Source organism: Amphibalanus amphitrite, unplaced genomic scaffold (assembly GCF_019059575.1).
Source record: "Amphibalanus amphitrite isolate SeventyFive unplaced genomic scaffold, NRLGWU_Aamphi_draft 000111F_arrow, whole genome shotgun sequence".
Taxonomy (NCBI): domain Eukaryota; kingdom Metazoa; phylum Arthropoda; class Thecostraca; order Balanomorpha; family Balanidae; genus Amphibalanus; species Amphibalanus amphitrite.
Window position 1 is genome coordinate 424,039 of NW_024881606.1, and position 27,025 is coordinate 451,063.

General features: G+C 51.4%; 2 protein-coding genes and 2 non-coding genes across 4 annotated transcripts; 2 read left to right on the plus strand and 2 right to left on the minus strand.

Annotated features, from left to right (window-relative positions):
* Window positions 1-1,313: 1,313 nt before the first annotated feature.
* On the minus strand, window positions 1,314-21,378 carry LOC122381019 (protein fantom-like). The gene is made up of 16 exons (XM_043364704.1): window positions 21,335-21,378; window positions 20,330-20,537; window positions 19,995-20,130; window positions 19,610-19,757; window positions 17,417-17,538; window positions 16,408-16,597; window positions 15,786-15,873; window positions 15,204-15,365; window positions 14,574-14,698; window positions 14,087-14,197; window positions 8,117-8,344; window positions 5,789-7,907; window positions 5,001-5,383; window positions 4,346-4,571; window positions 3,771-3,930; window positions 1,314-3,401 (listed from the first exon to the last, which is right to left on the minus strand). The coding sequence occupies exons 2-16, from the start codon at window positions 20,412-20,414 to the stop codon at window positions 3,239-3,241; spliced, it is 4,446 nt and encodes a 1,481-aa protein (XP_043220639.1). The 5' UTR covers window positions 20,415-20,537; window positions 21,335-21,378; the 3' UTR covers window positions 1,314-3,238.
* On the plus strand, window positions 15,962-16,034 carry Trnaa-agc. The gene has a single exon. It is a non-coding gene; the product is annotated as a tRNA-Ala (tRNA).
* Trnaa-agc lies at window positions 16,991-17,063 on the minus strand. Its single transcript has one exon. It is a non-coding gene; the product is annotated as a tRNA-Ala (tRNA).
* A 513-nt stretch (window positions 21,379-21,891) lies between the features above and the next one.
* LOC122381020 (myosin regulatory light chain sqh) lies at window positions 21,892-26,750 on the plus strand. The gene is made up of 4 exons (XM_043364705.1): window positions 21,892-22,283; window positions 25,022-25,219; window positions 25,501-25,730; window positions 26,303-26,750. Exons 2-4 carry the CDS (start codon window positions 25,030-25,032, stop codon window positions 26,405-26,407), a joined length of 525 nt encoding a protein of 174 aa, XP_043220640.1. The 5' UTR covers window positions 21,892-22,283; window positions 25,022-25,029; the 3' UTR covers window positions 26,408-26,750.
* The last annotated feature ends 275 nt before the right edge of the window (window positions 26,751-27,025 follow it).

Here is a 27,025-nt window from a genome sequence, read left to right on the forward strand (position 1 = left end):
GTAGTAGGTGTACCGCCTCTGACAGCTTCGTAACATGTTACGAAGGCACCAAAACAACTTCGTAAATGTTCATATGGTTGCTAAATTCGAATTCATGTCCAAAACTGGCCTAGAAACATGTAAAACTCGAAAAAGTGAACCGAGGTCATCAAAGGTCATTGACCTGACCTGAGCTTCAGGTGACCTTGACACCCACCCTAATTCATGGTGGCAACATCATATCACATATTTGAACGCTTGGAACCACGAAAAGACTGCAAAAGCGCGGCTAATGCGAGCAGACAAGCGCCGAATCGCGATTCCGGCCAAACATGGTCTCGGAAAAAAGGTAACAGGTCAGAGGTCATTTGGGTCAGGGTCATGAAATTTTCAGAGTAGGTGTAATATTGGTCAACTTGAGGGTACTGAAAGTTTCGTCGCGATCGGTCGCTTTTTACGCGAGTTATTCGCGAAAAACTGAGCGGGGTCCGTTCGACCCCCCCCCCCCCCCTATAGGGCATGGGTTCCTGTTTTTTTTTTTTTTTTACGAATAACATCGCAAACACCCAAAAAATAGACACATTGTAGCTGCATACAAATTAGTATTTATTAGCAAATTCATCTCGCAATGTTACGACATGACCTAAGGTCATTAGCGCTTAACAGTAACCAATTGCTCACAACAAAGTGTAATCGAGTGGCGTGCATAGGCGGCGGAACGGGGAGGGCACCGGGGCACCGTTCCCCTTTGATTTTGACATTTTAATATTAGCCCTATGAGCGTTGCATGGAAAGAATGGGATCAAAAGTCGGCAGTGCCCCCCCCCCCCCTTAATTGAAGGTGTTCCGCCGCCACTGGTGGCGAGTTCCATTCCCCAAACATAAAACAGAAATTATAAACTGCGTACGATTTGCATTACGTATACTGCCGCAGTCTGCGGCGCAGTCTATCTTTAGGCGTTTAGTCCTTTCGCCACCTAGCGGCCGAAACGTAAACGTCAATTTCGCTAGATGGTAGCATCAGCAGCATTTGCTAAGTGGCGGCGCTGCATCGCCGTTTTTAAATCGACGACGGACGACAGAAGAAATGAGTCAATCATGTTGATGAGGCATCTACATTCTCGCTAGCAACACTTTCCTGTCCCCGAGAAACCTTTGTGCTTTCCAGGTTGCATCCACTGTTGTCAGTTTCGAACTCCGCAACAGCCAGTCTCCATATCAAACAGCTCGGCACATTGCGCCAGACCATCCGGCCATGTTTGCATTGTCCTGTCTTGTCCCTTGCTACACCAACACTACCACCCGATCGTTGCACCATCTCACCAAACAAACCATGTCATCCAACTTGACTGTATTCAACTCTGCACTTTGACTCGCAGAAGCAAAACAGCACTGGACGGAGTCATTTCGTACTCGAGCAACAGCAATGGACGGAATGGCAGCCACAGCGACGTTGGTGGGATTGGGAAGAAAGGGACGACGTGGGACGGGACGGAAAGAATTGGAATACATGAAGACGGGACAAAACAGACGGAAGTAAGATGGATTATGACGAAACGGGACGGGACGACTTAGACGAGATGGGCTAGGAAGGGAAGGTTAGGACGGGATGCGACAACGGACAAGGGTAGGATGGGATTAGGACAAGACGGGACGGGTAGGACGGGTTAGGACAGGACGGACGGTATACAGCAAGGGCTGGCACAGGCGGGGGAGGCCTCGACCGTCCCCCTGCCCCGGGATCACAGACCCGGTACAGGGATCACAATCCCGGTACAGGGATCACACACCCGGTACAGTGCTTAGTGCGGACCAAGATAAGGACATGTGACCTGACTCGATGTCAAAATGGGATCGACCCTCTGTCCTGAAGTCAGGGATGCGCAGCCGTTTGAGGCTTTACGTAATCCCACACCGAACGGTGCTAATCGATCCTTTAACTTGGCATCGTGCAAGTTAACCGGATATCAGCACGTTGCCTATCTTTTTAGGCTTAGATGACAACAATGAACAAGTTAAACCGAGATAGACCAGTGTCCAGTGGTTCATTCCATACACACACTCTCGCAAGCTGGTATAAAAATACAAACGCGAAAAGTGGGGCGGAACGGCGGCCCGTGGGTTAACACACCACACACAGAGGTCCTGTGTTAATTCGACAGGAGAACGTATGGAACAGGGAATGGCGCAGACACAGCTAACGCAACTTGCGGGAGCGTGAGATCTCAATAATACGACACCGTGGTGCGTAATCAGTGCAGAATAATCACACGTGTATGATCTCCAAAGACTAGAAGTTAGCGTGTCACGATAAGTTCTAATGTGAGATTGCTTATAAGTCACACTGGTGAAAACAACAAGTTTTGCTGTCACACATATTGCAGAGTGCTGTTCTCCTTCAAGTCCGGAAGGACGGATACGTTTGTACTACTAAATTGTACAACAGCAGACAAAATTTGGGAAGCACGTAACATAGAAATATCGCAACTTGTGCCGATAAATGACAGCCGCACCAGCGAAGAAATGAGAAATGGTAAAGCACGAAACAATATATGGGTATTTACAATATTGACATGATAAAAATGACTAACATGGGTGACTGACTAGCGACGTTGCATGAATTGCCGTTCCCGGTGACAGGAGCGGAAAATGCACACCATTTTGTCGAGATTTCAGGTGTCCATGATTGCATGAGATCAAATAAAGTACTGCGTCCCGTAAATATTGCAGGCAAACTCGACATTGAATTATACATACATGATAAACACAAATTATGACCCTGAACGACGCAAATTACCTGGATTCGCCGCATAGTCACTTTCTCAGTAGTTCAATGGCATGTTTTTAGACCAAGCATAGCCTTCAGTTATACACACATTTCCTGCAGTCGGCACACTAGGTCTCTTTTATCTCATTTTCGGTTCAAAACCAGTCTTCAGCCCATGACCGCAGGCCGGGCCAGAGCGCCACCTCGCGACTAGAACCATATCACACTATTTCACAAATTACCGCCATCACAACTAGCGACCCGTGGTCACCGTTGCATGTGACTAGACTCTACCCCACTTCGAAGGCCAATACTGGAGGAATCATATCCTCTCATGGCGAGCAGCAGGCCAAGAAATCCCAGCCTCAGGTAGTTCGCACTCTCCTGACATAAGCCCACTCTCTCCCAAAGCACGTTCCGATATAGCTGCTCGTACTCTATCATCCAGCTCTCCCCTCCCGGGACGGACGCTACCTGGGAGGGTCTCCCCTGCTACTCCGGCTGGCCAGACGCGGCGGCCCGGAGCGCCTGCTGCGCCTGTAGGCTGACACTCAGGTGACCGGCCGGCTGGCCGTCGGCCGTACGGAGCGGCAGGCGATTCTGGTTTAGATCACGACCAGAGGATAGCACCTCGGGCAGACTGAGCTGCGCGTACCTGGGGGTACAGAGCACCGGTCAGAGAGGGTACACAGAACACAGAACAGTACAGTATGACAGACCCAGCTGAGCGTACCTGGGGTACCTATTCCCGATCAGAAAGAGTACATACTATACAGTGCTGGTTGGACACAGTACCGGTCAAACGGGTACACGGTACCGGCAGCATGAGCAGGTTCTGCCTCTTGGGTGTTCACAAGGAATCCACAGATAAGTTCCCAAATACTGACTACCCAGTGACAGTGAAGATCGGCCAATCAACTCCTCGCTTTAGCATGCATTATTCCTATAAAAAACCACCTCTCATCGAAAGCCTATATCTATGGCCAGTCCCCCCCCCCCCCCCCCGGGCCGGACCAGCACCCACCCGACATCAGCACACTCGGCCTCTTCATCCTCTGAGTCCTCTGGCTCTGCCACCACGGTGAACGTCATGACGTTCTGGTCGGTGGTGGCGGAGGCTGGCTCCAGCTGGGAGGTCAGCAGCCGGCGGCGGGCGCTCAGCTGGCGACCGGCCACCGGAATCACTGAGGAATAGCGGGGATGGGGGTTATTGTGGGACGGCAGGGTAGGTGACGGGTCACAACTGAACAGGGAAGGACGGATACGACCGTGACGGTCATTGCGGCACGCACAGGAGATTTGGTTATAAAGAATTGAATAGGAAAATTAGGCGTATAAATCCGCAACCAGAGATCGTAGGGCTCAGTTATCAAATGATGGCCGATAGAATTTCTATGTAGATACGGCATAAAAGCGGTTTCATTATCCAAACACAGGTCACGCAAAATACAAAAAGTGATATCTTTACTCCAATCTCCCACAAAATAATAGCTTCACCCACCAGCTTCACCCAACACTTGACAATATGAGACCCTAACCTGGCAAGCGTTTCCTCTCTGGCCCCACCTCCACCAATCTAGTAGCTTCCCTCGCGCTCACCCTTCCTGAAGTTGAAGACGAGCGGCTCTCCGGGCTCGGGCAGCGGTAGCGAGTGTGGCGACTCCAGCTGCTCGGGCGGCACATCCAGGAACCGGTACTCGACAAACAGCCGCGGTCGATCGCCCGGGGTACCGGTGGCAGTACTGGTACCGCGCCGGTACACCTCGGCGGATGGGGAGAGGGTGACCTCGTGTACGGTGATGGTGACCGCCTCTGACGCAGACGGCTGACCGGAGAGGGGCGATGTACACTCAGCGGGGCTTACAATGAACGGGGTTGCATTCAGTGCCACTCAGTGGTGGTTATACTCAATAAGGGGGGGGGGGGGGGTCACAACGGGTTTCATTCATTGGTGCGTCACCTAGCGAGGATTACATCCAACTGTGGGGCGGCACAGAGTTATACTTGAAACGGTGGCCGGAAGGGAAGCGGGGGTCACACCCGGGAACACATGCATTTAGTAAATGTCTAATGGGAAACTTACACACAAATTACCTCGTGACGGTTAAAAAAAATGGTTACGATGGTCTCGATACCAGAGTCTTAACAGAGATAGCTACTACATAACTTACATGACAAACAATTGGTTACCCCGCCACAGAGACTCTGCATCTTCCCCGGTCGCTCCACCCCTCTCGCCCCCTTCCCGTCGTACCGTCTCGGCCGCCGCCCGGTGCAGCACCACGCCGTCGCTGTCGGTACCGGTCCCCGTCGAGGGCGTCACGGAGCTCTCCGAGCCACGCCGATGGACATCGGCCGCCACCCGCATCCCTCCTCCGGCCGCCACCACCGTCCTCTCCTGGGAGCGGTCCGAGTCCGACCCTCCTCCTCCTCCCCAGGCTCCCGGAGAGGAGGGTGAACTGCCACCAGCCCGCTCCCTCCGCCGGGGCCGCGGGTGGTCGGGGGAGGGCGGCGAGCGACCGGCGGTCAGCGGAGACCGATCGGGAGCCCCCGGGCCGTCAGCGGCTGAGGAAAGGGAGCTGCCGCCGCCGCTCTGTGGACCGCCGGCCGAGCCGCCGCTGTCCGAGGAGCCGCCCACTGCAGGCGCGGAGAGGGGAGGGGGAGGTCAGAGACGGCGGGAGAGAAACGGAATGGCGGCGAGTCTGGAGAAAGGGAATGACGGAGTACGCTGAAAAAACAATACACAGCTCTTCATTTTAAAATAAGTAAGTGGTGATCAATAAACGAGAATATATAACATAATCTAAGGCACATATAACAGTAGTCCCACTGTTATCCGTGTCTAAGAGAATACAAAAACGTCTACCTGAAATGCCCAAGTGACTGATGTTTAGTACCAATTGTTCTCAATGAAATATTCCAAGCCGGGCTATCGGCAATACACATTACAAAGCATAAACATATCGCACAGTTATAGCGGTACACAGCCCGCACCGAAAACAACCTAACAAGATTTGGCTTAGCACATTATTAAAAGCCTACCTTTCAGCGTTGTGCCACGAGTCAGCTGTTGTTTCTCGGGACGTTTCTGTTGTCGTTTCTCGGGCTGTGGCTGCTGCCGCTGCTGCTGTGGCTCTCGTTCGGCCCGGTCCTGGCCCCGTTTTTCCTCCCGTTCGGCCCGGTCCTGGCCCCGCTGCTCGCGCCGTGGCGGCGTCTCGGGCCTCCCCAGCTCCTCCAGACTACTCGCCTCGCTCGCGGAGGACTCAGTGTACGTCGCGTAGCCAGTGGAGCGCGGTGGCGGCCGCGGCGCCTGCTGCGGCCCCCGCTGGGCCTCCTCAGCCTCCGACGGGCGGGCCGGGCCCGACTGTATCACCCGGGCCCCCACCGGCCGGGGCTCCGCGGACGGTCTGGTCTGGCCCGAAACGCGAGGTTCTTTGACGTCCCGAGTTGGCACCTGATGGTCCGTCTCTGCTCTGATAGACCGCCGGCGATCTGTCTCTCTAACAGATTGCCGACGATCTGTCTCCCTGACCGTCCCGACGTCTCTGTCCCGATGTCCGATGTCCGATGTGATGTCCCGACGCTCTGTCTCTCTAAAAGATTTTCGACGCTCTATGCTGTCTGTAACAGACTCTCGACGATGTGTGTCTCCCCTGACTGACTCTCGACGTTGTGCTTCTCTGACTGACTGCCGACGCTCAGCATGCCCTCTGACGGACTCTCGACGTCCCACCACGCCACCAGACTCCCTCCTCTCCTTCCTGGACGGGCGTCGTGGCGTCTCCGTCTCCTCCCTCACGTCACTCTCTCGCCGCCGCTGCTGTCCCCTGCTCTGGGCTGGGGCGGCACGACGCGGCGGCGACGCATCCCCGCCGCCCCCGCCGCCGCCGCGGGCGGCAGGCTGGCGTCGGGCGGCCGGCCGCGGAGGCACCCGACCCATATCGGCCTCACTGCGGGCCCGGCTGGCAGGTGGTCCGCGTGGGGTGCGCTCCGGGCTATACTCATACTCTGTGACCTCTGTGTCAGAAGCAGTCACGACGCGAGGGGACGGCCGCTTCGACCGTCGGCCCCCTCCACCAGGCGGGGCCAGCAGGGCGGGGTCGGCGCGAGTGGCCAGCCGCCGCCGGACGGGGGTGGACACCGCCGCGGGTCCTTTGCCCTGCTTCACCGCCGCCGAGGGCTCACAGATATCCGGTGAACCGGCCATGATGGTCTGGTCGCCAGCTCCGGAGTCCGCTCTATCCTCTGCGCTCCGTTCCAGTCCTCTCTCCATCCCATCTCCCCGCGTTTGTAGGTAGTGTTCCAGCGCGCCCCCGTCAGAGCGAAACCAGTAGGCCAGTGTACCGAGGCCGTCGACCTCAGCCGTCCCGTGCAGACGGTTACGGGGATACTCGAGCAGTTCCCGGCAGCTGATGGTCGTCGAGCCGAGCTGGTGGCACTCGGAGCCACCTTCTGTACCCTGAACTTCAATCGTCACTAAGTCCTGGCTCAGGTAATGGATTAGCGCAGAGTCCAACAACACCTTGTACAGCGACGAGCAGGCGAAGCGCAGCTCCGATCCGCCGCGGTCAGCGTGTACTACAGGTGTGAAGTGCATATCCTGGTTGTAGAATATCCATGTGAGGAAGACGCCTTCGTGTCCGACCCGGGCGCGGCCGGCGACATCCAGAGCCAGTCTCTCCACGTGTAGTTCCAACAGGCAGGTACCCGGTTCCAGCTGCATGGAAGCGTCCAGCGGCGCCAGCCGCGGCGGCCCCGGCTGACCGGGCGCGCGGTACGCCAGCTCGCGGAGACGGGTCTCCAACTGGAGAACTCTCCCGGTGCGTGCCTGCAGAGCGGCACGCAGCTCGGCCTCGGCCCGCTCTCGCTCAGCTCCCAGCTCCTTCACCCGGGTGCTGAGCAGCGCCAGCTCCTGGCGCTGGCCGGCGTTGATCTGTTTCTGGACGTCGAGCAGCGTGCGCGCCTTCTCGAGCTCCTGAGCCGTCTCCACATAGCGGCAGTGGAGCGCGGCCAGCTGGCGCGGCAGCGGTTCGCCCGTGTCGATTCGGCTGAGCAGTTCTGCAGTCGGGGTGTCGGGCGGAGCCGGAGGGGGAGACGACTCCGGCTCCGGCTCCGGCTGCGGCTCCCGCTCCGGATCCGGCAGGGGAGAGGTGCACACCGCCTGCGGAGGTGGAAAATGGTGAGACACCAAATTATAGAGCAGAGACTGAACAGATTGGTCACGAGAATGGGAAGGAACGTATAGCACACGTTTCGGAGGGAAAAGTATGATACAGTTATCAATATTATCGCCCAATAACTTGCAAGGAAAGCCGATAATCAATGCTGAAGCTTTTACAGAAGTTCGACAGGCAGCGGGCGGGGACCCACCTTATCACGTGTCTCCGGCCTGGGCGGTGCCGGCAGCTCCGCCGTCAGAGCTCGAGAGGGTACCGGCGGAGGCACCGGCTGCATCGTCATGGCCCGCAGTAGCTGGGTCTGCAGGTCGCGAGCCTCCGCCTGCAGCCGCCAGGAGCGCTGCTGTTCGGCCGTCAGCTGATCGGACAGCTGACGGCGCCGCGCCTGCTCCGCGCGCAGGCTCGACTCCGAGCTGGACAACTGAGAAAGGACGGTCACAGCCGCATAAATGTAGGAAGCAGGGGTGCAGTGGGTGCAGCTGCAACCACAATAAGCTTCCAATGGGTGCAGGCAGTGTATTCTGCACCCACACTAGCCTGGTACAAAAGTCCCTTTTCACATCAACACTACCTACCTCCTATGCAGTATGCAGTTTGACGAATGCAGGATATTTTGCCCTCTATCCATCTTTCGAAGCATTTGCTACCCTGATGGTCTTCAAAATGTTTGTGATCAGGTAAAAAACACAAACAAAACACATGTGACAGGACTGAGGAGTGAGGACACACACTCATGACCCACTCTAGACAATTTTAGCCCGATGTCTTCAAAAATGGCCAAGGCAACTGCTTCTTTTGCGTGAATTATTGACATAAGCAATACTTCAAAACGCAATTTTCAGTAGGTACCTTTTCGACATCGTACGCCCCCTCGATGATCGCAATAAGCCTCCCCCTGAAACCGTTTTCTGATATCAGTGGCGATCCATACCAAAGTCGAGAGAGAACACGATACCCGGTGCCGCTCCTCCAGCCCCCCACTCCACCGGCTATGGCTGGATTTTTGCACCCATGCACCTACAATGTTCCAGCCGTTCCTACGCCCATGCTTCTAAGTTGGGTGGTTTGGGTATAACTAAATGCCCAGAACACATGGATGCAGATTGCAGATAGCTCCAATTATTACTTATCATCTAAATTTGAGGGTAAAAAAACTTACAGGGAAGTCGCTGTATCATTTTTTTTCTTTCACCAAAAACACTTAAATGCTGCTATAGAATGAATTGGAGCTGAATCGATATGCAGTCCAAAACTACATCTGCATGTTAAATACTGCGGTGTAGGTATGTCATTGCTTAGACAGCGTTGTCAACCAGCGCGGCACTGACCGACCGACGCTGTATATACGTGTACACTGTGACCGACGCTGTGTTCAGACAGTGATAAGATAGGCCGGACGTTTCGGCAGCAGTGGTGCAAACAGTCTGATCTCGGGTCTTGTTACATCTGCTGACATAAACAAAGTTTGACGTGCGTGAGATTAAAATATCACAAAATACACGGGAATCGTAATTTTTCAGCATTACCCAATGCAAACACAGCGAGCTAGAATTAGATATGAAAGAGTGTTGGGTCACAGACTGCGTGTGGCCACAATGACTCGAAATGTGCACCTCTTTTCGATAGTTCCGGAACAAGGGTCTGGCCGACGGGCGCGGCGCGGTTGAGTCGTGTGCCACCGCAGGTGTGAAGAGGGACAGTGTCGTGCGAAGCAGAAACTTGTAACAAATACAAGCACTCAACATTGAGCAAGCAGCAGTGCCAGGTAGAAGAAGACATGCGCGGCCAAGCGGACAGGGTATCGTGGTGCATTGCCATCTTAACCTGATCAGCACTGAAACTGGTTTGTGTTAACCAGTGGCATCGATGACAAGATAAACAACGAAACGGGAGTGAATCTTGTCACAACGAAGGAGCAGCTGCTAGATGATCTTCTATATATAGAGCGGAACATCAATAACGAAAACCAGGATGCAACTGCAATGAACGTCGAAGCCTTTTACCGTGAACAAACAGTCGTGAGCGTCTTGCAAGAAAAAGGCCGTAGAAACTTGGCGGGACTTTGAACAACCATGTCCAGACGACGTCAGCCTACAGCGGAGGGGACCGGGCAGACACCTGCACCGCTGAGAGACCCTCGCACCATTCAGTTTTTGCAGGCGTGTGGAGAGCACATCGGCCTTGCTGTGGAACATTTTGTCAAAGCGAACCTTGATTATGATGTAGGCTACAAAATATTGAGGCTAAAAACAGAACAACTATCAAATATACTTCTCTGTTCACAATATCAACCGTTACAGCGAGTACTAATGGAGCGTCATGCAACCTGCCAATGTTCTCCATTCAACTCCATGGAAATTATGAACCGTGTCACTTCTGGTAGTGCAGCGGAAGGACTTGCTACTCCTCCACGACCGCCGTACAGACAAACGACATCAGACGCGGACGTCATGTACGAGCTGGGTCCTGTGGACTGGTTGTTTCCCAATGCTGAGATGTCAGGTGCGACGGTGAGCACTCCTTCTGTACCCGCGCCAATCCCCGATAAAGGAAGCAAGAGCGGCGACCCGCGGCCGCAGCATCAGCTGATGATCACTGAGACTGAGAACCCCGGCTTCGTCCTGCTCCTACAGGAGCGGAGAAGTGACTGCTCTCACAAAGAGAGGCTGCCGTTCAAGGCGGAAGAGGTCTCCAAGTTTTTCTCTGAATACACACTCCTCACTTCGGCAGAGGACATCACGAGCCGCAGCGCCAATGGGCCAGCCTGTTCCTATTCCATGCAAGGAGATGAACCATTCTTCATAAGGGATCGAGATGACGTGCCCTGTCTGCATGTGCCGGTGTGGTGCATCTCAGATGAGTTTTTCACTCGTCACCGCCAGTACAACTGGCCACCAGAGGATGTGATGGAAAATATCAGGCAATTTGGCCTTCATCTGGTTCCGGTAGGTGCCCCAGGAAGCAAAACGGAAACGATCGAGTGGAGACTATCCTTTTCCAGGGCAGAACTCTTGATCGTGTGTCTCCTGAAGGGCATTCAGCGAATCGCAGCTATTGCCTTCAAGATGTGCAAGACGGCCCTCGGTGAAGAGGGCAAGACGCTCAAGTCATACTACGTGAAAACAGCGCTGCTGTGGCTTTGTGAACAGGGCGAGGAATGGACGAGCGTTCACCAGGGCATTCTGAAGTTGGTAGACTTCCTGGATGAAGCTGTTAGGAAGGGCAACCTCCCGTGCTTCTTCTGGAGCAAAATCAACTTGCTTCGATTCACCAAGCACGCCGAAAGAAAGGCTATGAAGAAAACGCTCGGAATCATCAAGAAGTGCTTCATGAAGCTTATCACTCACGAGATGTGTGTTTTCCATCCAGAGCTACCTATGATAGTGGCGGCCGAAGTAAAAAGAGGGAAGCCTCTAACCGAGCGCCAGGTTCGTACCTGTCTGGCTCGCCACCACATCATTGTGTGCGAGACAGACAGCATACGAATGTACATTACGATGACGACCGCGCAAAGCCTGAACAGGCTTTTCCCTGTGCTGCTGCGGTCCTTTTCACCAGCTGAAGTGACTCGCCTCTTCAGAAGATTAGCGCACTGGCGCGTGATGCAGAATGCCCTGTTTCACGCTTTTCTTTTGGCGCCAGATGACGTAGCTTCCCAGGTTGGGCTTACTTCCAGCCAAGACGGCGGGTTCGTCCTGGACGCGGCCCCGCTGCTGGCTCTTCTCACCGAAAACGATCTGAGGGTGGCGCTGGGAGATCCCAGGGAAGCACGGTCTTGGCTGAAGCGTCAGCAGCGGCTGCCCGAGGCGCAGCGACCGGCGGCAGCGCCTGCCGACCTGACGTCACCAAGGGATCTCTGTGACTTACTGCTGAACACCCCGCTGCTGTGCCGGGCGCTCAGGGAAAGTGTTCCCTCATTTTGGGACATTCAAGAGAGGAGTGAAAAGGAGAATCCCATGTCTTTGAAGTCGTTTCTTCCGCCTCAAATGATGCTATGCGGAGCTGCGATGATGGCCAACTACAAACTTCTGACGCTATATTGGGAGCTCCAAACGAAGTTGGGCATGGACCGTCAGGAAGCTGGAGAAACTTTCTGCAGGGTCGCACAGGAGATGGAAAAGACGAGAGACAACCCCGAGGTAGTCGCTCAGCTCCAGAGGATCTATCGCTCTTTCCCAGACTAGTTACTGGAATCTGTGGCACTTCGTACTTGCTCGAATCTAGCTGAAGGCAAGCCTGATAGCAAGAACGGTCTCGATATGCAAAAAGCATGATGGAAAATCAAATGCATGGATGTGTGTTTGGTGTTTTTTTTTCTCAGTGTGATTATCTGCACTTGAATATAGTCATGGTAGAATGTGAGTTGACATGCGACCTCGGTTGCAGTTGGCCTCTCGAGTCACGGTTACCAGACTGCATCATCATTCTACCGTGTCGCATTCCGAATCAACTCTAAGCTACGTTCTGTGCGAAATTTACCAGTGTGAGCTGTATAGTTTTAGGGTATCGGTTGAAGCATGTTGCACTTGATATAATTGCTCGTCGTGCAAGTGTTCGCAAGCACACGTTTTTTTCCGAATACGATGTTTATGTGCATTGTGCAGTTGCGTTATACAATGATTTGAATTTTGAGTCCTTCGTTAGCCTGTCGTATATGACCGCCTCTTATTCTGCGTACGCAGGTTTGAGCTGCTCTGTTACACGTACTTGTCAATGGAACAGTGATCTGCATCGACGTTATTATAGTGACTGTTCGTGTGATTCGTGGTTGTTCACTCTGACCCAGCACGGCAGACCAAAGTGTTCGTGCAATCGTCCAGTTCACTAAGAATTGCGTAGCTGATCGTGTCGTTTCATTAACCGGAGGACCAAAAGAGTTCTTAGATGAATGTCTATTTCTGGATTACTCGTCACACGCTGCACGTCAATCGAATCGTACGACGCCGGCGCCGTTGCGCCGGCGGAGCCGCGACGTCGTCGTCGTTTCGCCGCGAACTGCCGAGCCGGCCGGCGGCGGCCGGCCCGGCGCGTTGGGGCCGGTCAGCACACATGTGCTCCAGATGACCCCCCAGGCCCTGCAGAGGACCACGTGGACGGCGGGGCTCGGTCGTGCCCGCCGCGCGCTGCCGTCGCTGTGCGGCACGGTACGTTTTCTCTCGAACAGTGATAGTAAGGTAACGCTAGCGGTTAGTAATTAGGTTAGTGGTACGATTAGTGGTAGCAAGGTGAAGACAGGTAATGTGCACTATGCTTGGACTGGTCGTGGAGTGTTAACCAACAACGGGACGATGTGGACTATCAATCCTGGGCTGAATTTGTCACGCTGGAGTAAACACACACCCGTGATATCCATGAAGCAGTTATAAAACTGTACCTTTCTTGAGAGAATTTGTGAGAATAGATACACATATGTGCTATGGATCTGCTTTTTGCAAACGTGTTGATCTGAAGTCTTATCCATTATGATCGCCCACAGGCGGGCTGGTAACAGAGACTTATCTGTCAGCTATGGACTAACTAGTCGCCAGCTAACTATGTAGTTCAAGGCTAAGCCGATCCTTTTAGTTATGTTGGGTTAGACTTTCGGTTTAACGAGACCATTTCAGAGCTGGAAGAATGATAGGAGGTAGAAGGAGACATTGGTCTGGGCGGGCACCCTGGTAACCTGTCGGGTCTGAGCCCATCACGTGGACAGGCCACCCAGCCCCTTACAGCCACTGCACCCGGCTACGGGCCTGCTCCTAAGCGAGCTACCCGCATGGGATGAAGTTCCCCGTACAGCCCGGAACAGGAGTTTGAGCCGTGTGGTTAAATGAACGCCTTGAGGATGGAATCGACGGAACGGAAGGACCGATCCATGAACAAAGACGAATGAGTAGCGTGCAGGTACCCAAGCAAATTCAAACCCCTCCAATGGCACCTCGGGGCGTATTTGCTGTAAACTGCATCAAGTCCATGCCAGAGTCACACCCCCGAGCCCTCAGCCGTCCCACTCTTACGCCCTCAACTAGCCGCCTCTGTCAGCGTCCCACCTGACGTCCCCCTCAGCCGTCCCTGTCAGCGCGCGGTGCGTGCAAACCAGCACCCTCAGCAGCCGTCCCCTCGGCGTTCCACCTCTGCGTCCTCAGGCAGCTGCCTCTGTCAGCACGTGCTAAGTACGAACCTGCGCCCTCAGCTGGGCCACGTCGGCCTGCTGCTCCCGTTGCTGCCAGCCGACGTCCGAGCCGATCTCGGAGAGCTTCTCGTTGGCCGCTCGCAGGAGCTCGTTCTCACGCTGTGTGGCGTAGAGGGAGAGCCAGATGAATGTCAGAGCACTAAACAGGTATACCTTCCTGAGGAAGGGGCGTTGGGAGAGATGAGACACAGCCTGAACTCTGAAGGCATTCCCACTGCAAGGTGATGACTGTTGAGTCGGTTCTCTCAGAGTGAAAAGATGATACATATTCGCAAATTCAATCTCCGATTCATTTACGAGGAGAAAAAGTTTCGTAAATTCAATCTCCGAGAAACCGAAGTGACATCTCACAATAAACGGTCCTGTGTTTTCATTTCAATGCCCTCCCGCTATACGGTCCTGTGTTTTCATTTCAATACCCTCCCGCTGTCCTTCCTCCCACCTCCCTTTCCTCACATCGACAAGTTCGCCTCACCTGCGCATCCCTGAGCGCCATCTCGACTTCTTCCAGTTTTTGTTTGGCCAGCGTGGCGGCCGAGGCGTCTCGTTGCAGCTGCTGCACGCGCGCCTGCTCCTCGTCGTAGAGACGCTTCAGCTCCACTGCAGACGGAGAGATACCGGAAAAGATAGGGATATATTCGGGGACCTCTAATGGCACCTGTCCGTGCTTCTATCCTCAGGATATTGAAATCCTTTTCCTCCACGCCACAACCCCCTTCCGGGCTGGGCAGGCAACTTTATCTCATGCGGGCTGCTCCCTTGGAGCGGCACCGCTGCTCCCGAGGGAGCGCACCCCGTAGCCGGGTGCAGTGAGTGCCTTGGGGCTGGGTGGCCTGTCCTCTGGACGGGCTCAGCCCCGGCGACTCACTAGGTTGCCTGCCCAGACCAATGTCTCCCCCTAATTCCTATCATCCTTCCGGCTCTGCAATGGTCTTGTCGACCGAAAGGGCCTAACCCAACAAAACAAAAACAAACAATCTAATGGCACATACCATATGCAGCATCGAACGAAGCTGATGTAAAACAAGCATTGACACCTCATTCCCTAGGCACACACCTTCCTCGGCAGTCCTTCCCCCCATCGCCCAGCCATCGCTCTGCTTACCCATTTCGCGCGAGGCCCGCTCGTAGGCGGGCCGCTCGGTGCGTAGCGTCTCCTCCAATGAGTTGGCGTGAGTTTGCAGGGCCGCCAGCCGGCTGGTCGTCTGTTTGAGCTCACGCTGTAGCTTTATCATCTCGACGTTCTCGGCTAGCTTGGTGCGGTTGGCTGTTGGTGTCACGGACAAGCGCGGAGTCAGTGTGTTGTGGCCGGGAGTCAACAATGAGAGATGCTGGTACACAGTGTAGACTGATGGATACTTAGATGATGGGTAGAGTTCAGGCATAGAGATGTAAAGACTAAAGAGCATGCTTGACGTTGGACAGCTTAACACACGGTATTGAGGGAGTGTATTCCCAGCGAGGCAAACATCCATCTAGCACGATAAAGAATCCCTCAGTTAACACAAGCCTGCCAATGTGCAGCCGGGTACAATCCGGTCACCCTGACCTCAGACGCTTCTCTATCAATCAGACCGCATTCTGACACTCAGCCGCAAATACTCTGTCGTTCCTGCCGCACAGCTCAGGGGGAAGTCTGCCGCGATGGCGTGTACCTGAGAAATGATTAGCGCACTTGTGCACTTACCCTGGTTGGCCTGTCCTCTGAGGGTCTGCAGCTCCTCCTCGTGCTCCAGATCCTTGACACGACTCTGTTCCTTCAGCATCTCCAGCTCCTGATGTCAGAGCAGGAGACGGGAGTCAGCAGAAGCACCAGGGAGATCCAACCCGCCGCTCGAAACAGGCGAGTTCTCGCCGCCATCAGGGGCTGTAGCTCAAGTGGTAGAGCGCTCGCTTAGCATGTGAGAGGTACGGGGATCGATACCCCGCAGCTCCAACCGTTTTAAATTATTCACAGGACCACCGAAATCGTTCAGCCGAGCATGCAGGAGTAAGACACTCGCTTATTGACATAAACACCAATGATTGCTCACGATTTCGATAAGAAAAACGAGACCGATTTGGATAAATAAGACGATACAAGCGGGAGCGGCCTTCATTCAAAACTAAAAAGACGCAGCCACATAAATAATCATAGTCAAGGCAAGGAGCCTAACACATCGGTCAAAATCGGCGATCGCATCCCCATCTGGAGTAACGAGCTGAGGCCCAATTTACAGCGATGAGGATGCCCAAGTGCATCACCAAAACACATCACCAAAAGCTGCGGATGATCTTTGATGACAAACCCACCTGTGACTGAAACTCACCTGTTCGTACATGTTGCACTGTTCACGCAGTGTCGAGAATGTCTCGTCCAGCTCGCGATTCCGCTGGGCCAGGGCAGCTGACTGTTGCTGCAGCCGGGCAGCTGCCTCGCGCGCCTCGACCAGCAGCTGCTCGGCGTACGGCGGCAGCTGCTGGTCGACAGAGCCGGCCGGCTGCCGCCGCTGCGAGCCGCTGCCGGGACAGGGAGTGGGGAGAGTGAGAGAAGGTGTCATCAGAGGGAGCCGGGAGGGTGGGAGAGGGGGTGTCCGGGGGAGCCAGCAAGGATGGCCATAAGATATAGCAGATGACAGTAGCAGTTCAGCCGGCAACCATGAATGCATGGCATGACTCTCATGACGGGAATATTCGTAAGAGCGCCTGTCGCGACTCGCGAGATCCTTGTAACAAACCACTAATTGGTGCAAGTTGCAGATATCAGCCAAAATAAAAATGATAATATATATTGCGTGGGGATAGTCTTTGGTATATCACATCAAATTTTGACACATCATGTAGTATGTACGGTGATATCGGTAAAACGGACGCTGCCTGCCGCAACAACCGCGGCTCACGACGGCAAACATTTGGAGCTGCGGGGTATCGATCCCCGTACCTCTCACATGCTAAGCGAGCGCTCTACCACTTGAGCTACAGCCCCGAATAAGAATTACAGGCACGCAAGATGTCCTGAACCAACGGACAGTGATTTGCTGTAACGAAACCACCATGGCCTTGGAGCATTGTCACAGAGACAGTGCATGGCACTGTTAACACAATCTAACATTTAAACAGTTATTTAATACGTCATTGTAATTTGCAACCCTAAAACGCATCGCCAAATCGGTGACAGCGTCGGCACTCTCACATATTACAGTCCGTAACATAACATCGTGAGTCATAAGTAAACGCATGAAACACTCGCGAAGGCCCTCACATCTCACGGATCCACCCGCTTCGACCGGCTAGTCTCGTAGCTAAGGTTACCGCCCATCCCTGCGGCCAAGAACGCACCTGGTCTTGGAGCTGGGTCGGGACGAGGGTCGCCGTAGTGTGTCCGCCTTGGGTGCCAGCGGTCGGCCCGGTCTGCTGCCCTGGCTGGTGGTGACCTGCTGACGCGCCACCAGCAGCTTGTCCTGTACAGGGTGTAACGAAATTATCCGGACATCTATTTTTTCGCCATATCTGCTCGCACAGTTTCTCTTTTAATGTCAGAAGCTGGAAAATTGGATGAATGCATACCTCTGGTATCTGCTCTCAACTCAGCAGTGACCTGACCTTGCGAAATGACTCTTGCTCTGAGTAAGAATCGAGTCGCCGACGGGTTCATTTGATAGTTTTCGTTTAAGGCAGTGGAGAGAAAGGAGTACAGTCTCTCGTTTCGTAGTAAGGCTACGTGTTGGTGGCATGGTGGCATGAGCCAGACGCTGGTCTGTCAGCAGCTGGACATCAGCAGCAGCCAGTAGGACATCTGCCTGAGGCGTAATAAGCTGGGACTTGGTGGCAGACTCAGCCCGGCCTCGATCGCAAAAGGCGCCCTTTGCCAAGTGGTGAGGAGAGTTGTCAAGATAGCGACAAGGAAACGGCACCAATTAATCCGCATACTGACTCGAATTCTTACCAAGGCAGATAATAAGAGGTCCCACATCATGATTCACCGTTACCCGCCCTTTAGCTTGGTTTTACTGCCCTTCAAACTGGAAAAGACAATGAAATTGACGGGAAAACAACCAGTCCACCATATTTGGCTTCAGGCCAGGGCGTGTCCACTGGTCGAAGGAAGACACGAATGAGGTGACCTGGTCGGATGGGAAGCTGTTCGAGCTGCGATACCCGTTGAACCGTCAAATCGGCCATGTGTGGGCTGCCAGCAGCTCGAATGTGCCGGCCGTCGCCGGCGTCAAACATCCGGCCAAAATCCAGACCTGGAGCATGTTCAGCTGCTGTGTAATATTAAAGCTGTTCATGACGACACAGAAAACCACTATCAGTGACGAGTATTACCGGCGCAACATCCTGGCTAGCGATTGGTTGGAGCCACTCAACCAGACGGCACAGGATGGCTCGGTTTCTGAACGTGTACCGATGCCTGATTCAAGCCGCGCAGTCTTCATACGGGGCGGCGCACCACCTTCAAGTCCCTAGCAGAATGAGAAGTGATGCCGAGAGGACCTTTTTGTTCTTCAGGGCTAAAGGGCTATGGCTTGGAAATAGTTCCCATGCAATTCCATCGATATATTATGGACTATTGTCCATCAGGAGATGAATGAGGGGACACCCACCACCAGCGCCGCCCAACTGCGGGCACAGGTTAGTAAGGCGCTACTCTATATGAAACCCACTGTGCTGGAAAATCCAGTGGCTGGAATGCTCCAAAAATGTGTACCTGCGCCCATATGAAAGGTGGCTATATAATAATTCAAAAGGGAAAATATCAGAATGTCTTGCTTCTTAATTACAGCGCGAAGAAAGATGTCCGGATAATTTCGTTACACCCTGTATGTCAGAGACTGGGGTCAGTGGGGGAGACAGAGGTTCATCGGCGGGGAGGAGTGGGGCGGCCAGCGGCCGGTGGGGATAGAAAAAAACGGCCTCAGACCACATCATGACATCACCATAAAGATATCGGAATCAGGGCCACGGAGTCGGAATGGAAGTTGATCGGAGTAGACAATTCTGTTGTCACTTCTGCCCGTAGTCGGAGTTGATTTTTGGAAGCCAGAGCCCGAGTCGGAGTCACCGAAAATCATCGACTCCGCAGCGATGCTCAGAATTGAACGCAGCATTTATTTGTCATCGCCCAAAATCGTTTAAAGGAGATAATTCACTTTTAACACGGAGTTAACTGGAATAGCAGTTTATAGCTTGAGCTGAGACCTGCACAAATCAGCTTAAGCTTTTATGGCCCAACGATGACCCTATGCAAAGATATTTCATTTATATGTGAAGTGAACTATTCCCTTTAACTAAATGCGGCTCCTTTGGTTTTTCTTATCTCCGATGCACACATCGAACGGCGATCGGCGATCGTCAACTGGAATGCAAACAGCTCGTCTCCAACACGTCTTAGGCTGTACCGGATACCCCTCACCAGCTCTGTTCCCTGCTTCCACCCTGTCCTATCCTACGAGCCCGCTGTGTTCCCTGTGCTGTATATTCTGAGTAAATCGATCCCCTCCCCTCCCGTGGCTCCACCGCACCGCCTACCTTGAGCTGTGTGATCTGCCGCCCCATCTGCCGGATCTGGTCCTGCTGGGACTGAATCAGCTCGGCCGTCTCCGGGTCGCGCTGCACGCCGGCCGCCTCACCCGACTTCTTGCGGTCCTGTACCAGCCGCAGCAGTTTGGTGGCCAGCCTGTGGTGATGACAAATGTCATTGGTGCACTACAATGGCTGGCTTTGGGTGCAGCTATGGATGTTAATACTTTGTGTACATAATGAAACAATCTGTTGCATTGAATCACATGTTCATTGATGGACTAGGCATGTTAAACTAAAAGGCATACCTATGTATCAGAGGTTCAAATGAAAGGCATTAAATTATAAATAGCAAATTGTGATTTCATATTTTTTAATCAAGGGGAAAAGATACCTTTTGATTTTGTCCTCCTGTTTGTGGCAGTGTTTCTTGAGGATCTGGTTCTCCTCCAGCAGCCGCAGGTGCCGGTCCTCCAGCTCCTCCCGCGAAAGCTTGGAGATGCCAGCCCGCTCCTGCACCAGCGATGAGTCTGTGGGACGGAGCAGGGCATGCAATGCCTTCAAACATGGCAGAGGTGTAGCAGCAGCTTGTTGTAAGGGGTTGGATGGCAGGATCTTTTTAATTGTCAATCACAATTACATAACATTTTGTGTGGATAGTCAACAGAGGATACATTTGAACAAGTAGCCAAGAACAATTATGAGCCCATTGCTCATTTTCACTTATACCTTTGTCATGATACAAGCCTCGGGTGTGCTTATCCTTCTCTGACATGTCTTTCACTGGTATCATGTCATTTTCATCTCCATCCATCTCACAAGGCTAATTACTTAGCCCTTCCCTTCATTAGCAGCTCATGAGCAGTTGTATCTTGATCTTGATGTGTTTCATTCAAATCTTGAATGTCAATGTGAATGTGCAAAAATCCACATTTCACTGAAACACAGAATCTGTCTCATCAGCTTGTCTGGGGGCTATGCAGGAAGGTAAGGTTGAGGCCATCAACCTTCCTGCAACACCCTCAACTTGAGGGCATTGAGGCACAATCAGGCAATAAAGCTGTCATAAGAAACAGCTAGGTAATGCCCAAGCTATATTATGCAATTTTCCGTGCAATTTTGTGATAATGCAATAATGTGATGCCCTTGGTGATGCTCGAAATTGCTTATTCAGTGCAAACGGATGTGCTGAGCCACTCCACTGAAATATAACATTATTCCAAGCCATGACGCATAAATCACAATATCGCAAAATCGCACAGAAGAATCACGTAGTAGAGCCTAGGCTTAAGAGTTAAAACACAAGTGACCTCAACCTATAACAATAAAGTCACTCTCAAGCTATTGCATTGTATTGTATTTACATTTAAGAGCGATCCACATACAAAGTGCATAGCGATTACTAGCCAAACTCCAAATTCCGCCTCACCTAAAGAATAACTCAACATACTTTACTGCAACTAGGTACCGTAAAGTGGGGCTATTTGAGACAGTGGGGCTCTTTGAGACAGTATTTAAAATTGCTATAAAATAAGAACCATTTGAAATTTATGCTCAATTTTTGGCCAGGCGATTTACTGCTCGATTCCACACATCCCTGAAGAAAAACATCACAAAAGAATCAAACGATCTTCATTTTATAGCGATTTCAAATACTGTCTCAAATAGCCGCACTTTACGGTACCATCTTTTTTCATTCCTCAGTTAAGTTATTATGACATAAATCATATATACATATAGCACGTGAGAAATATCTGAAAATGCGACCCAAAAACGACCTATGGGCCTGTTCCAGCGCCTCCAGAAACCTCCAGAAAGCTCCAGAAAGCTCTAGAATTCTCCAGAGAGCGTTCCAGCGCCTCCAGAAAGCTCCAGAAAGCTCTCGCCAAAGCTCCAGAAACCTCCAGTAGCCTCCAGAGAGTTGAGAGGTCCAAATTTCTCTGGAGGCTCTGGTCTACAATTATGGCGCACATGTGACAATCACGAATGTAAACAAAGGACATTTGACTGATAATTTTACAACTTGAATGTAAAGAAAATTACATTGCTATAATTTTATTTATCTTTTTAACTAAAATTGAAAACAAATTTTGCGTTTCAAGAGAGAACAATCGTCATTCTTTTGGTATCTATGACACCAATCTCCAGAAATCTCCAGATTGCGTTCCAGCGCCTCCAGTAAAACCTCTGGTAGAGCCTCCAGTCAAGAATTTATTCTGGAGGCGCTGGAACAGGCCCCTTGTCAAACTCCGCACCTATAGATGGCCTTGTTACGCACGTTTCTGCTTGAGTACCAAAACAAATATGTTAGCAAGGCCTAGTGGTGGATACATACAGTGAGAAACAGCAGAGTACGAGTACTTTACCGATATTTGTAATAATTTGTATCAGTAAGGACTTTGAAGAATACACTCGCTTCGTTTCAAAGTAATGTTTTTACTGGATTTGAACAGTTTTCGAATGAGAGCAACTAAAAATAGTAGGTTATCAGTGCATTATCGATAATATCGATAGCTTCATTGAATAGAGAACCATGATTACGAAACTGGCGCTGCTTTTTCAGCTGGCGCGCTGTCAACAGTAACACAAAAAGCCATTAGATTTCCCATTGTGGTTTGTGTGGGGCGTGTCGCTGTTCCTTGGGCGTTCCTTTTTATATTTATTGGAGTTGCATCGCAATAAGGTAAGTGAGGTTGCTCGGGGCTCTGGAAAGTGGAATGGGACTTACATGCTTTTATAAAGGAATGGGGTCTGGGTGGATACCGTAAACCGGGGTGACAATGATACCCGGGGTGACTTTGATCATAGACCAATTTCGGGCCTCAAATGAGCATTTAGCTGCTGTGAACTGTATTTGCTATGCCAATGATTAAATAAAGCAATGAAGCATTATAGCAGACACTTTGGGTCCCAGTTAGAATAATCATGTTGATGTCACGGCTTGTTTTTTTGTTGTCATTGGCATGAAGTATAAATTTGCTAGCATCTCCAGCAATAATAATGGTAAAGATGAGAAAGACCCAGATAAAGAAAGATAAAGGAAAGGCTTCGATACTGATGATGGAGGATGAGCATTGAGCTGCTCTACTCAGTGGTAATTGGAGCGTCAATGGGAAGTGAAAAAGACAATCGACTGGGAGGGGCATGAGCAGTGTGGCAAGCAGTCCCACAGCCACCAGCAGACAAAGTGTGATGTAGAACAGGTAGCCTGTGGCTTAGGACATCTGTGACTGCTACTTAATCTTGAAGTCAGAGGTTAAAGTAGCCAATTTTGCTACTTATAGCTCTGTAATGTGAGTTTAGACCCAGAGCATGCAGCTTTATTTTAATACCTCAATGATTCATAGTTTTGCTGTAAAATGTTTCAGTTGTCAAGCAAAGCCTTTGCTTTTATTTAAAACATGTAAGTTTATCACACAAACCCCTTCTGAGGGCTCCTCCTATGGCACATATAACGTGATTTTAATGTAGTGATCATAGTCACCCCGACCTCTGGGTGAGAATGATAATTTTTTTTGTTAAAAAATAAAATATTTATGATAAATTTCAAGACATTTATTGCACTCAGTTAGATAGAGAATTGTCCAATTGGTATGATGAAACAGTTTCCAGAGCGAAATCTCAAGTGATATAGGAGATATTGTACCATACTGGTCAAAAGTGATACAAAGTCACCCCGGTTTACGGTACTGGACCATTGTATTAGGCTGTTTGATCAGTGATTCGTCGTCACTGGTATCACCGTAGCCGTAGGTATCTTTCTTTTCATTGCAATACGGCCTGTCCCTACTTGTGCTGCTACTGATGTTATGGTTTTCTTAGCTTGAAGTTAATCTAACTAGAAAATGTTGATACCTAGCGATCTTATCCGCATGCCTACTCGACGATTCGTGCTACTCAGTACGCTGCCTTACCAATTAATTGGTAATACCAAAATGTTCACATCTATATTGGGTAAGATGACATAATGATGGGAAATTATGAGTATAAGGGTGCAGGCGCGTAACCACCACTGGGGACACTGGGGACCGGTCCCCAGTAACTTTTGGGTTACTGGGGACCGTCCCCAGTAAAACCGACGACCTCAATTTGCTTGAATAGCCAAATATTGTCTCTAAATCGACGTGAAGAGCAATATGTCAACGGAAAACAAAACTGGATGTTTTGTTTAGCCAGCGCGCGTGTGGGCCTCTCAACCAACTTAGCCATGGTGGGGGGGGGGGCTTTTTGGCCACACCAGATTACCTAAGCAAGCTAGAAAGACGCGGTAAGAAGCAGCAGATAGCTCGCTACAGTATCTTTCAGAATTACCTATGTCATTTTTGATCAAGTCATCGCTCAGGTCACTGGAGGTCACCAAAGGTAAAATTTTCACAAACTTTTATTCCCAATTTCGACAACTTTTCACAAATCGGCGCATACGTCAGGAACCAATAGAGCTGCAGTGCTGCGGGAAAGCGCATTCGATAGCTTTTTCAAAGACCTTTCTGAGCAATGTTCTCAGTTTTGACCTAAGGTCAACGGTTTAGCTTCCAGGTTGGCGTTTTGCGGGAAAGGTTTTTGTATCATAACTTTTGACTCAAAAATAGCATGGCGCTGATTTTACCGGCATCGCGTTGGTCTCGTCGAGACGCATGGAAGAAAAAGGTCATGTTGCATGTCATGCGATTGGCATTGTTGAGTTGAACACATCCATGGTGTTTGCGCTCTAACATGTTTCTACCTAAAGTAATGGTAAAAAAAACTGTTGGAGATGTTTCATGACCTGAGATGATCTCAGAGGCATAGAAGGCATAGGCACAGGTGCAATTTTCCGGTTCAGTGTGTCATGTTTACCTGTGTCTGTGCGCGCCGCGGTTGTGCTTACACGCGCAACAAAAAAAAATGGCAGGTGTGTCCAAAAACGCCCCCCACTATCTCACCCCACGGCCCACACACTCGGACGAAGGCTGATCCTGAAATATTATATTTGGTCTTCGCGGCCTTCCATGTGGTCCCCAGTAACTTCAGACTCATGGTTACGCGCCTGTAAGGGTGGAGACCGGACAGTGAAAACAAGGTGCTGGAGGGCATGAAATATGGCACACTGCCATATTTAGTCATGTGTGTTCTGGGCTGTATCAATTTTGTGGGATGGCTAAATGATATGGTGATTGTATGTGATATTGGTTTGAGGACTTGTATCTTTCAAATTGACAGCCTTTGTGTGACAGAAGGTGAGATGGCAGCCAGCAGTGGGGCGACCGGCGAGTAATGCATTCGCTTTGTGGTGAATGTGACATGCAAACACTCAGGCCAAAACCAAAAACTTGGAAACCTTAAGGATTTCACACTAGTGCAGCTTAGTATGCACTTATGCGGCCTAGCATTCTCTCAATTCCTAACAGCCTGCCTCACCAAATGTCTGTTTTCCGCCAACAGAAGCAGCCATGTCGTCGCGCCGTGCCGCCACCCGCCGCGGGGTCACCAAGAAGCGCGCCCAGCGCGCCACCTCCAATGTGTTCGCCATGTTCGGTCAGGCACAGATCCAGGAGTTCAAAGAGGCCTTCAACATGATCGACCAGAACCGTGACGGATTCATCGACAAGGAGGACCTGCACGACATGCTGGCCTCGCTTGGTTAGTTGGCTCGGTCAGGGAGGCGGCATTGGTTAAATGTGCTATTTTAGGCGACATCGTTAGCTGGAGCACCGCTGACGAGCTCACGATTGAAGTTGTGTCGATCATACGGAGGCTCATCGACTGTCAAAAATGCATGGATTGTGAACTCGCAAAGTCGATAGTTGTAAGGTTTTTATCGGTGATGCATCCGTGGAGCAAATACATACTTCAGTGCCGTTACTCACGTAAACAATGTCACGCCCGATCTCTATTGTCACGTTTCTCTTCTTCCTCTGCAGGCAAGGACCCGACCGACGAGTACCTGGAGGGTATGATGGGCGAGGCGCCGGGTCCCATTAACTTCACTATGTTCCTGACGCTGTTCGGCGAGCGTCTGCAGGGCACCGACCCCGAGGAGGTCATCAAGAACGCCTTCGGCTGCTTCGACGAGGAGAACACGGGCCTCATCTCCGAGGACCGGCTGCGCGAGCTGCTCACCACCATGGGAGACCGATTCACAGACGACGAGGTGAGATCGGTGGTCTCGCACGCAAACGTAGTTTAGAGTGTTGGGTAATTATTTTTTTGTGTTTTTTTTTTGCACCAGCCAGTTCCATTTTTATCCTGTGAATGTTGTATTAGCTTCTTTTATGTTGATCGCGAGCAAAATAAAGCAAGGTGTGATGCTACTTTTGTTTGCCGTCATGTATTGATCGAAATCGCATGTTTCATACATTTTTCGATTGCTCGTACTTCGTAAACATTTTTTTCAGCCTTTTGTGTGCATTTCCGCTTGTGTCCTTCACTCATCAATCGTCAATTTTTATTGTAACACGCGGGTGATAAAGAATATTTGGTGACATTTGACAGCAGACGCTATGGCCGGCATCCAGTTTTAGTTATTTATAGTCACCGTGGTTTTGGCGACGGGAAGGGAAGCATTTTCCGGCGTCGCAGTACTCCAAGCGGCACATTCGCTTCCCTTCACCTGACCTTCATTTGTCGGCATTACCGCTTACCACGCTGCCAGGCCCGGCGCTGCGTCTTCCCGTGACCCGTGACCCCGTGACTCGCTGACCTGTTGCTCTGTTTTTCTCTCAGGTTGAAGATATGTACAAGGAGGCGCCGATCAAAAACGGCATGTTCGACTACTTGGAGTTCACCCGGATCCTGAAGCACGGAGCCAAGGACAAGGATGAGCAGTGAACATTCCTGAAAACATTCCGTGGCGCGTCACCAACTATATGTTGAGCTCCGTGAACTGAGAACGTTCCACACATCGCAGCTATGCCGCATGTTAGGTTCAACATTAGGTGACAATATATTGAGATTTGTATTTTTGGCGCTTTATTTAGGCCTAAGCTGCGAGTGTCAGAGGCTGATTGTAGGTATAGCAGATTGCCATTCCAATTATTTGATGTTGCATTCCCGCTACGGCAGTATATAAACTGGAAGAGTTACGCGCATATGTCTGTGTCCGCATCGTCTAACAATTGTGAATATAGATGCTTAGATCACATGGTATCTATTTAATACAAGTTTTCTTATATGTCGTCTTTATATCAGACAGCTGCTGGGCTACACGACGGGGAACACTAAGAGAACAGCTATGCCCGATTTGGTTTGGACCTGTTCCCGAAGCGCTACGTCCGCTCGAAGTGAACTAGTCACGAATCTCCCTACGAAAGTCGCTGACGCACGGGAATGCGAACAGTGCCGCCCCGGCAGCACATCCGGGCTGGGGCAGGATGCGGGCGCCGGGCCCCGTGCCTGACCTTATACGACACCGCTCCCCTGAGGTCGCGTCGCCCAAACTCTCATCTC